We start from the raw sequence: 12,500 nt of genomic DNA on the forward strand, positions 1-12,500 counted from the left end.
CACACGAGTCACCATAAATAATTTTTAGTCGTACTGCAGAAAGAAAATAAATTACAGCCACCTGTTTGATGCATAATTCCTTTTAAGTTCTTGAGGGTTCTTTCAAATAAGATATTTTTTTAAATACCTAGCAGCTAAATAAAATGTGGTGACATATTGGAGGAATATATTGCGCACAATGTGATTTAAAGTGCACTCGTGTGCGTTTCATACAATCGAAAATATTCAATTGGCGTGAGGACTTTTCAGTCAAGCCAAGTAAATTAAGATGAATGCTTAGAATAGCAGTGATAGAGTATAAAATTACAATCACAATATAAACAGACGAATAATTGAATTGGTACCCGTAAATACACTATAAATGTACGTACCATCCAGGCAGTATTGCTCTGAATACACCTAACATGGAAGTCCCATGAGCAGGTCAAATTGTTTGCCTGACAAACGAAGTGACTGACAAACGATGCGGACGATTTTAGATAGTTATTTTCATAAATGCCTGCAAATCTTGAATAACATTTATGATTTTTTGTAGCCAGCGTCAGGTAAAAATATAGTTTGCATTCCGTAGGCCGATGTTTTGCTGACAAAATATAAGGGGGGGGGGGGGGGAATGGTAGAGTCATGAAAATATAATACCGGTTATGTTTACTGATATAACACCTCTATCTACAACGGATAAAATGGTTAATTGTTACGTTTGAAACCACCCTGTTAGAGTTGTTGATGGTGTCGATTGTAGAGCGTCCCTCTCGTGGCCAGGCGGAGGTGCCGTACAATGGTGGGTCGTGGGTTCAAAAATTTTCATCGCCGCAAAATTTTGAATGCTCTCTTGTCTTCTGGCACTTCTCTACACCCTCCCATTTTTTCTTCTTTTTTTTTTTTTTTTTTTTTGTTTTTTTTTTTTGATGAACATAAATTCTCCACTCACTTTTTCAGTAGTGCAATAACAAATTGAATTAAGTAATAGGCAAATTAAACAGTCGGGGTATATAACTGAAAATTTCTTACTTTAATGATGTAATAATATGCCTGAGGAACATTTTACCTGCTGGTGGAATGCTAGAATGCTTCTAAGCTATAACGAGACCCTTTTAAGGTGCGTTACAGACTATCGGGAAAGCACTACAATATAAATTTGATTTCTTCGTTTTCTCATGATTTTTTATGAAGAAGAAGAAGAAGAAGAAGAAGAAGAAGAAGAAGAAGAAGAAGAAGAAGGAGGAGGAGGAGGAGGAGGAGGAGGAGGAGGAGGAGGAGGAGGAGGAGGAGGAGGAGAAGAAGAAGAAAAAGAAGAAGAGAAGAAGAAGAAGAAGAAGAAGAAGAAGAAGAAGAAGAAGAAGAAGAAGAAGAAGGAGAAGAAGAAAAGGAGGAATAGTAAGAGAAGGAGGGGGAGGAGGAAGAGGATTCCTAAAGATAGTCATAAAATGGAAAATGGATTAAAAAATAAATTAAAACAAAAATTAAATAGCTAAATTCCACGTATTCACGGCACTTTACAGTACTCCCTTTACCCCCACCCCCACCCCCGACCCTCCCCCCCCCCCCCCCCCAATAAAAAGCCCATATACAGCCGAATTTTCATTTGATACCGTATAAGTCGCCTGTTACGCGTCCTTTTGTCGTTGTTTTTATTTCATTATTCGCGACTATATAGCCACAACCAAATACCCATTCACACTTACCCCAAGACAAAATGAAAATAAAACGAACGAGGGAACGCCAACAACAATCTTACCACTAGCGTACAGGGCTCTCTATCAATCATCAGAGAAAACACAGAAGACAAAGATAAGTGGAGAGTCTTCTCCGCCAAAAGAAGAGGATGGGAAAGGCCGAAGCTGAGAAGTAAAATGACATCGAAGTCAACAAATTTAGGAACAAGCAATGGTGTAAGATGAATTCTGAAACGATTTCAGAGTACAGTGCCAGTCACAAGAAAAAAGAAAAAAAATTGAAGAAATATTTGGGGCATGTGAGGGAGGGTGGAAAAATGAAGTTAATCTTCAGCTTTTATATACCGCAATAGCTACTAAATGTGCTAAAAGCACATTCGTCACAGTATGTTCCAAGTCAACAACAACACTTAACATGGAAGACAAAACATGACGTCTGTAAAGCATTATAATTTTTTTTCGACAAAGATACCGCTGTTACCGGTCTTTTTACACCTCAGTGCAACACGTCACCTTAATTCATTTTTGCCACATGGTTTTCGAATTTTTAACTCGCAACTGTGATTTAACTTAAATACTATCCTTTAAATATACACACACACACGTTCGGACTAAATGCCAGAGGTATGGCCTTCTCAATTTATCAAATTAATATGTTCCTATTGGTTCTCGGTTGTATATTTTTACATTTTTGTGCATTTGCATATACATTGTCACTAGTGCCGCGCTGAAGACCGGTCTGGACCGGCGGTCCCACGGTCTTTTAGCTGTGAACCGGAGACCGGTCCCATAGGGGAAGACCGGCGGCGGTCCTCACTTCTTATCACCTTTCAACGGTCTCGCGCCATAGCCTACTACTTCCCCAGCGATTCGTTGCCTCGGTAGCCTATCTTCCACCAATCACCACCCATCCCACTTAATTAATCGCACCCACCCCCCTTTGCCATACACTAAACGACACAGACGACCATAGAGGCAGACGACCACCTCCCTCCACTCCGCAAACCGCCCTTTCGGGTGTGAGATGGGGGGAACAGGAGGCGCACGCCTTGGACGATTCCATCATACGGGGTAAATTTCAAAATTTACTACACCATAATGATCGCAATGACAATGATCTATGATGAAGGCATGACCCCTCTTTCTAATGGGTTATTGTTTGAAATGCATGTGACTACTAAAGATGTGTGTGTGTTTGTGTGTGTGTGTGTGTGTGTGTGTGTCTCGAACCTAGCAAGTAGCAAGTCCGATTTTTTGTTTTCTTTTGTCCATCTCTTGTCACCACTCCTTTCTATCGCATTGTTGTCATTTAAAATAATACAATAATATTAAAATTTCGTTTGGTGTTTTAACTAATCAAATAATATGAGTTTCATTAGTTTCTTCCTTCCAAAAAAAAACAGTTTTTACGTCTGTATTTAAAAAAAGTCCAATAGAATATTTGGGGACCCCGATAGCTCAGTTGATAGAGCACTCTCTTTATACGCAAAGGGCCAGAGATCGATCCCGGGGCAGTCGAGTTTTTTCTGAATCCCTGTCTACTCAGCAGTGAATGGGTAGCTGGGTTTGTTAGATCTGGCGAAAAGTCACCATGGACCCCACTTATTACTTATTAACTTATTACCGCCGCATCCACCCCCTCTTATTATAACTTCACGTCTCTCTCTTACTCTTCAATGCTCGCTGCCCTCTAATGTGTGTGTGGGGGGGGGGAGGGGGGGGGGTAGGAGTTGCGTGTGTGTATCAACGCCACGAACAACTCGATCAACGCCTTGGACGATGCCATTATCTCCGTTAATGGGGATAAATTTCAAATTTTATTAAATTATCGAAGTAACAATGAAGTACGGTGAGCAAATAAAGAAGGCATCACCCCTCTTCTCTAATTAGGTTACAATTTGAAATGAGTGTGACTACTCCGTGTGTTTTACTCCTGTAGACCACGGTTTTCATCGTGTAGCGGTCTTTAACGGTTCAAGAATGAACGATCCCATGGTCCCATAGGTCAAAACGGTTCGAACTTCCAACAGTCTCTCAGGAATGTTCAATGTCGAAAAGGACCGCCGGTTTTCATTTCCCAGGGACCGTAGGACCGTGGTCCTTAAGCTTGCCAAGGACCGCCCCGCACTAATTGTCACCATAGGTTCTCAACTTTGCATTTATACATTTCATGCATGCCAGGTCTGTAAACGAATTTCCATTTTCTTTTGGATTAATAAAGTAATTATTATTATTATTATTATTATTATTATTATTATTATTATTATTATTATTATTATTATTATTATTATTATTATTATTATTATTATCATTATTATTATTTTTTTTTTATTATTATTATCATTATTATTATTATTATTATTATTATTATTATTATTATTATTATTATTATTATTATTATTATTATTATTATTATTATTATTATTATTATCATTATTATGAGAGAATATGAACAAAGGGCAATTTTCAAGGACTCAACTTTTCTCCAGCAAATGTGGGGCTCGAACCAGGGACATACAGGTCCGAAGGCGAGTGTCATATCACAAAGACAGCAAAGCCACAGAAGTCTCGGTTAAGAAAATAATTTGACAAGTATAGAACCATCCATCTTCACTCATCGATATTCGAATTTTGAAATTCCTAGAATTTGTTAGTGGCTGGCAAGATCAAGCTATTTAACTATCAAAGACGCGGAGACTGGTATTTCCCGAAATAGAGTTAGACCGACCTGGGCCGGTGCATTCTTCGTCTGTCCACGCCTTGACATCTCTTTTATCCATCTTAATCAGCTGTCCCTTTCATTCGCTGTGTGTCTTTGTTCCGGATTGAATCTATTTATTTTCACCTAGGCCCTGCCTGGAATCTTTTCCTAAGAGTGAAACAGTTGAATGGATTTCTATTTTTGTGGGAGGTTTATTTTTCATCTCTGCATTTAAGATTATGCCATTGTTAAGTTTTGAAATGATGCTTGCTTAGTGACCATATTAGTTGTATTCATTTAATTGGAAAACCCTTAGTAGAATCGATGTGGTTATTTAAAGTGATTTAAGAAAAGCCACGTGATATATCGCCCTCGAATGTACTCTGGTCTCTGTTGTTAAATTTTTTTCGCTTGTCATGTCGTATTTTTAGTTGGTGCTTGATAGCATATAAATTTGGTGACGTTTCTATAAATTTCCTTTTTACTGACAATGATTTGGTTTAAAGTTGTTGCAATTGACCATAACTCCAATAAAACCAAAGAATATCTAGAGTGTTGTAGTACTTACGTATACAATCGAAGAATTCCTTCGGAACCCACTCGCGACGGTTTGCGGCCTTCCCGGTTTTCGAGAAGCACTTATAAACACCAATATTTTCCAGTAATACAGGCTGAAAGAATACAAACAGCAAAGTATAAGATGTATAAAGTAATTAAAATAAATAGACAAAAAAGACGAAAGCTACCCCATTGCCTAATTCGCTTGAATCAAAGAGGATCAACAATCATTATATTTTTTCCTAATCGTTTCCTTGTTCCTCAAACTTGCCATAGAAATATTTGATGCAATTTTTTGAATATTAAAAATAGATATCCTTGTTTTACAATTAATGTAATTAACATGTAAACTATGTCATTGGAATTTTAAATCGACAAGCCTAAATCAAGAATTTGATAATAGTTGAAGGTTTCGTTACATAAGTCACATTTCTCACATTGTAATCCATACCAATCAGATAAATACGCAATTTTCTAATTGATAGACTTTTTGCTCTCATTTTCTGGTGCACATTATGTCAACAAGACATACACAAACACACACACGCACACACACACACACACACACATTGATTCCCTGTAATTGTTTAATTTGGTCTAAATGATTAAGGACGAGAGATTGACTAAAAGAAGAATAACTAAAAGAATCAACTCAAATACCCAAAATAAGGTATGTGACGAAGAATAGACCATATTATTATAGTGGTCGTGTTTATGTGTGACTTATGTTCATTATCTTTATCTTTCCACCTGATTTTAATATAAAGAGGCCTCATTGAGAATGGAGAGGAATGAGGAGGAGGAGGAGGAGGAGGAGGAGGAGGAGGAGGAGGAGGAGGAGGAGGAGGAGGAGGAGGAGGAGGAGACAAGAAGAAGAAGAAGAAGAAGAAGAAGAAGAAGAAGAAGAAGAAGAAGAAGAAGAAGAAGAAGAAGAAGAAGAAGAAGAAGAAGAAGAACAAGAAGAAGAAGAACAAGAAGAACAAGAAGAAGAACAAGAACAAGAACAAGAACAACAAGAAGAAGAAGAACAACAACAAGAATAACAAGAACAAGAACAACAAGAAGAAGAACAACAAGAAGAAGAACAACAACAAGAATAACAAGAACAAGAACAACAAGAAGAAGAACAACAAGAAGAAGAAGAACAAGAAGAAGTGAAGGACGAGGAGAAGGATGATGATGGTGATGAGGAGGAGGAGGAAGACGAGGAAGGGACGGTGAAGGAGGAGGAAAAGAAGGCAGAGAAGAAAAGGAGGAGAAGGAAAAAGGCGGGGAAGGGAGGAGGGTGAAGCAGATTAGAAGGGGAAGATGACGATGAGAAGAGAGATATGTATTACACCTTTTCAGGTTTCAAACGCCGAAAGGTTCGAAGTCTCCCAATGGAAGCGATCTATATTCATGTTTTCGTCCAACCGAGTCATCAATCACGTGATTTGTTGCTGTCCAACGATTGGATATTTTTGAACAAATGTAAAAACGTTGCTTTGTTTATGAAAGTTGTAAACATACCTATGTGTCAAGCTGAACACAATGACCAATCGTAATGTTAGATAGTTCAAAATCTGTGAACACTTTTCACTATGTAGCATTTTGCAATGTGACCAATGACCTCGAGCACGTGGAAAGTTAATAAAGGTCATGCCCATTAATAAAGATGGAAGATGACGTCTTTGTTATTAGTTTTAGGCCGCATATTAGTGATTAACCCTCACTAAATTATATCACTCAGACTGTAAACGTTAAAGGTTAAACACAGTTTTGTGTGTCGGTATGATGAATCTGTCAGGAGAATGGTGTGAGTATTTTACATTAACGCATAGCATCAATAAGATAATAAAGAAACGGTGTAATAATATTATGTCCTACCTTCCCATCCGTCGTGGACTGGATAAGGGGTAAAAGATACCCGTTGTTACATTTGAGGGTACATGTTTTATTGCCTTCTTGTCGTGGACTTACACCCAATCCATGCGTCTCCACGCAGTCAAAGCGGCCATTCGTCGGATTCACGAGCTCAGGACAGGCTGGATTTTCCGGTTTACAGGCAAGGGAAACGATATTTATTTATTTATTTAGTTGGTTTTTTTTCTTTATGTTTATTTCTTTATTTTTTCAATCGATTTTCTACTTCATTCATTCATTTATTTACCAAACTGTTAATAAATCGTTCGATCTACCTATTTATCTATCCATTCATCTATCTATCTACCTACTCATCTGATTATGTGCCAATACATTTATATTTTAATATATTCATTTATTCATTTTTCTTGTATCAGTTCGGATTCGATCATCATTTCTTTATTTGATTTATTAATGCATTTATGCATTCACTCATTTATTTATTCGTGTATATATTTATATAACATTTGAGCCTTTATATAGAGCAATATTCACTGAACGTGTTAAAAGCGCATAACATGGGGTATCTGGCGAGCTGCAAGACTTAGCATTGGCATGTATGACGAGACATGACACCTGTTAGGCGATATAACAATTATTTCAAATACAACGCTGTCAATGGTACTCATTTTACACCTGAGTACGGTGAAAGAATGTGAACAAAGAGACTTTTCCAAGGACTCAACTATGCGCCACTAAGAGCGGAATTCGAACCATGGATTTCCGGTCAGAAGGCGAGTGTCATACCACTAGACCACATAGTAAAAAAGTCTTGTAAAAGACTAATTTGGCAGATGTTTGTGTTAATATTAACTTGGGGAAAAGTCTAATATGAACAGAATTCCACCCCACATAAAATAAAAAAAAGGGGAAAAAAAAAACAATCATAATGGTATTTAACAGTTACAAAAGTGAACATATTTATAGATGGAACGAAGTTGAAGTAACTCAGCTCTTTGTCTTTTTGTTAAGCCAGCCATGTTTATGAGTAGTTCTTACTAAATTCTATTACTCAGACAAATGATATAACGAAATTGACGTCACTTAGTTCTTTGTTGTTGCTTTTAACCAGCCATTTTCATGAGTAGTTCTCACTAAAATATATTAATCAGACTACAGACACGTTGCGCTTGGCTAGGAAACTCACAACATTGCCATCCGGAAATATAACGGACCAACACACAAAACTATGTGTAACCTTAAACGTTTATAGTCTGGTTAAAACAGTTTAGTGAGAATTGGATTCAATAAACTGATGTCACGTCGCCCAGCAACGGCGAGCAGCGTGGTACTAAACAAAGAAAATGGGTACTTTTTATTCTTCATGTTGGCTAGAACTTTTCATATGGCATGTGATCAGGATGTATAAAAGTCAAAACATGATCATATTTATGATGTTTTTCTCCTCTGGATACACTTTAATGCTCGTCGGAGAAATATATCACAAAGGCGTCCGCCATTGTTCCTATAGTTTAGAGCCAGTTACTAAGTTACTATGCGTCATTACGAGGGAAGTGACATTATGACTGTTGAAGCCTATTACTCATAAGCTTGGATGGTAAAAAAAACAATAACAAGACTTGAGTGACGTCAACTTCGTACTATCTATAGAAAGTATGCGCTTGTCTAAGAAGCTCACAACATTGCCATCCTATAACGGACCAACACACAAAACTCTGTGTAGCTATGAACTTTTATAGACTGGATAAAACATTTAAATGAGAATGACTCATAAACGTGTATGTCAAAAAAATAAACAATAATAAAGACCTGAGTGACGTCTACTTCAGTCTATCTATAGATAGAACGACGATGACGTCACTCTGGTCTTTGTTATTGTTTTTTGCCATCCACATTAACCAGACTATAAAAGTTAATGGTTACACATAGTTTTGTGTGTTGGTCCATTATATTTCCGGATGGCAATGTTGTGAACTCCTTAGCCAAGCGCATACTATCTATAAACGGTCAAGGTTATACACATTTGTGTGTGTGAGTACGTTATATCCGGCTGGCTGAATGTTGTGAGTAAATTACATAAGCGCACAAATTCAGAAACGTTCATGGTTACACATAGAAGTTTTGTTTTTTTGGTACGAGTTGTCCTGCTGGCGAATGTTGTGAATTTTTTGGCTGAGCGAACATCATCAATTTCGCAGACATCAAACTGCTGTGTTTCTTCATCAAATAACCGAACATTATTGTATTCATAAAGTTTACAGTTTTATTTTTTTTTTAACTTACTAGTAAAAAGCCCGCAATTTCGCGGGGAAAGAACTACAGTAAAATTACTTTAAACCGAAAGAAGCTAAACCGAAAAATACCTTAAACCGCAAAGAATTTAATAAATTGTACTAGTTTCTTCTTTATCTTTGTACTAATTCTTACGATGAACCGAAATACTTCTAAGAAGGACTTTCTTTAAACCGAAACAATTTGAGACCACCTTCCTTTATTCTCTCAATTTTTCTTCAAAAATTGGGGAAGGTGGCCACACGTAATAATGCCCGGCGATATTAAACAAAGAGCGTAAGTATAAGATGAGGGTGATGGGTGGGGTGTAGGCAAACACTGCACTTGGGTTCGGCCAACACAACAATCGCACAGACTGGAAAAGGAAGACAGCGGGTGACTGGCAGGCGAAAAATGAGGAAAGAGGAGGAGTTGGGGTGTAGAATCATGCAAGCGAGATGTTCTCGCTCGTGTGTTGATGCTTTGGAACTGACTGGATTTTAAACACGAGAATAAGGAAGGGGGGGGGGGGTTAGACAACTTACCATTGACATGCCATTTCATTTCCACTTTGTTTAAGTGTGTGTGTGTGAGGGGGGGGGGGGTTCTATGAAATTAGGCCTTTGAACCTAATGGCTTTTCAACAAAAGAGAGATGCCTTACTTGTAGTAGTAGACAGCTTAGCATTGACACGCCTTTTCATTTCCATTTCACTTCACCTCTGAGTTGCTGCGCGTCATTCAATATCAATTATCGCACAAGAACTTTCGATCTTATTAGAGCTTTGCATTTTACTAAAAGATGTCTAAAAGAAAGCACTGTGCTTACACGTTGGAGTTTAAAATTAAAATACTATGTGAAGTCGATGAAAAAAAAGTTGATCAAGACAGAGATACGTAAAAAACACGGCATCCCGAACTCAACTCTTTCAACAATTTTGAATTGAAAACGAAAACCCCCAAAAATATTTTTAAAACACACACAAAAAAAATAAAAAAAAATTAATGGTTACGAAGACGGCATTTATTCAACAACTCCATTTAACGGGAAACCCATGATACCATTAAATGAGCAAATTCCTTAAAAAGTTACTACCATTGAAAAACATTGCAAAACGGGAACTTGCTTTAAACCAAAATGTCTTTAAACCGAAATGGTTTAGAAGGTCCCCAAAATTTCGGTTTAAAGTAATTCTACTGTATTTTCATTCGATATTGCCAGAATCATTTCTTGATTAGCTTGATTACGATTAGATGTACATTTTAATCGATGTGCTTGTCGTCGGTGCCATGCTTTATTCGGCATGATTTTAGTTTATCAGTCAGTAGATATCAATATCAATACGTCGCAAGTCTTTACCACGCTTTACTTGGGAGTGCTTTGCACTATCTTCAATACTTCACAAATTAAAATGGCGGCCGAGAATCAAAACAATGGTCAAATTAGGACATTTTAAACTTTCACAAATCTATCAAGGTTTGTTCTAGAGTTTTTAAAACGCTTTTATATGATGACAAATTGAATAAATAAACGCCTGACAAAAGATCAACGGTGAAAATACAAATTGAATGAATACTGGGGATGTAGAAGCTTTCGGAATGTCTCCCCTTTACTTAACTTATGTGAGGTCAAATGAAAATCTGAAGCGGACGCGAAAAATATCATGCCCCCGAATCTGTCTACTTTTGGTTTGTTCGGGCTAGAAGCTAGACAGATCCAATTGACAGTTTGCCGACAACGTTTAACTAAATATTTCCCAGGGCAATAATTATCACATCGATGGCATAAAAACGACCGTAATATCAGCAGTAATATCCGTTGATGTTGTTAATCGGTGAAACTTGTTTAAAATTTCTGTAAATCCGAATACCGTCATGTGATCAAGTGAATTATATCACTATGAATGCCACGATTTGCTGAAAAATGCCAATCTGACAGTTCCTAGCAAACACACACACCCCCTTCCCCCCCCCCCCCCCCCCCCCCCCCCTCCATGCAGAATTTATCTACTTGATGGATACCCCCCCCCCCCCCCCCCCTTTTTTTTTCTTCCACGCAACCACATTCCAAAACACACACACACACACATATGTATATACCACACACACACACACACACACACACACACGCACACATAAACATACACGCAATGAGGACACACTACTACATAACACGGAATCCGCTAAATCAACACAACGGAAGTAAGGAGTAAGGACTCTCCTGGACAGATAGAGTTGAGGGTGTGGTCATGAGGTGTTAGTGTCTTCGGTAAATTTTTTATGAAATATATGTTTGACTTAACGAACTTTCAAACTGACTTTAAATTATAAAAGGAAATCAAGTTATCTGTTTATCTATCTGTAAAAAATACATTTCTATTTTTCAAATCTTTCAGTAGAGTTGTGCGTCGTATCAAATTTTTTTATTGACTCAAATAAGCACAATGTTCTCCACAAGGCTATATTTTTTAAAGAAAGGATTTACAATCCATTACATATACAGCGGTGGTATGACGACCACGAAGGCGATGATGGTGGTGGTGATAGTGGTGGTGGTGGTAGTGATGGCAGCGGTGCCGTGGTGTCGTTGTTGTTGTTGGTGGTGGTGGTGGTGGTGGTGGATGTGGTGGTGGTGGTGGTAGTGGCCGTCGTCTTGGTGGTGATGATGATGATGATGATGATGATGATGATGATGATGATGATGATGATGATGATGATGATGATGATGATGATGATGATGATGACAATACCTCCGTGACCAACCGTGTTCTGGTAGACTCCAAAATTCAGTGTGTCGAGGTCTGGAATAGTAAAAAATATATATACCGCATTTATTGTTTCCATATTGCGTCTGGTATCCCAAGCGAAACCAAATAAATCGCTATTTTAAAAAATAAAGAGCGATATTATCAGCACATCGAACTGGCCTTTTTGATAGTAAGAAAACAGACAAATATTATAAAGGTATGAGCAATAACCATTTTTATATTGTGTAAGTAAATATGTGCATTTATATAGATCATCACCCCCGTTTTCACCACGTTCAATGCGCTTTAAAATGCATTACTTATTTCACTTGAAGACGGTGGGTGTTATGGAGATTCAGACGGCGTATATCAATTACGAACTCCATTTTGCTTGTTTAAAAAAATAGTTGGTTTTTGCACTAAATGACCTTTCAGGGGCAATAACTCAAGGAAGGCTACTTTATAAAACCATAACAAGTGGATTTTTATACCTTAAGAACTGCTATATCAGGAAAACATAGTAACAAATTACCCCCAGGGGGTGGGGAGTGGGGGGGGGGGGTGCTGGTGGCCCAAAGACTAATTATTGCGGAGATAACACAAATGTCAGTGATTAGTTTTACATCGAAGATGTTGCGGGTTTGCAATGAGTAGGGTGGGTTCAAGAGATGCCATCAAAATGTTG

At 37.7% G+C, this 12,500-nt stretch overlaps 1 protein-coding gene across 1 annotated transcript in view; it reads right to left on the reverse strand.

The window, feature by feature from the left end:
- LOC144975680 (uncharacterized) overlaps window positions 1–12,500 on the reverse strand; it is a 39,916-nt gene that overhangs the window by 15,809 nt on the left and 11,607 nt on the right. Inside the window, exons 3-6 of the mRNA XM_078919871.1 lie at window positions 11,819–11,869; window positions 6,802–6,959; window positions 4,946–5,048; window positions 372–583 (exon numbers count right to left, since the gene is read on the reverse strand). Of these exons, the coding sequence (XP_078775997.1) occupies window positions 372–583; window positions 4,946–5,048; window positions 6,802–6,959; window positions 11,819–11,869 (524 nt within the window). The remainder of the gene's footprint in view (window positions 1–371; window positions 584–4,945; window positions 5,049–6,801; window positions 6,960–11,818; window positions 11,870–12,500) is intronic.

Source organism: Berghia stephanieae, chromosome 6 (genome assembly GCF_034508935.2).
Source record: "Berghia stephanieae isolate SIO BIC M18660-M18661 chromosome 6, UCSD_Bste_1.3, whole genome shotgun sequence".
Classification (NCBI taxonomy): domain Eukaryota; kingdom Metazoa; phylum Mollusca; class Gastropoda; order Nudibranchia; family Aeolidiidae; genus Berghia; species Berghia stephanieae.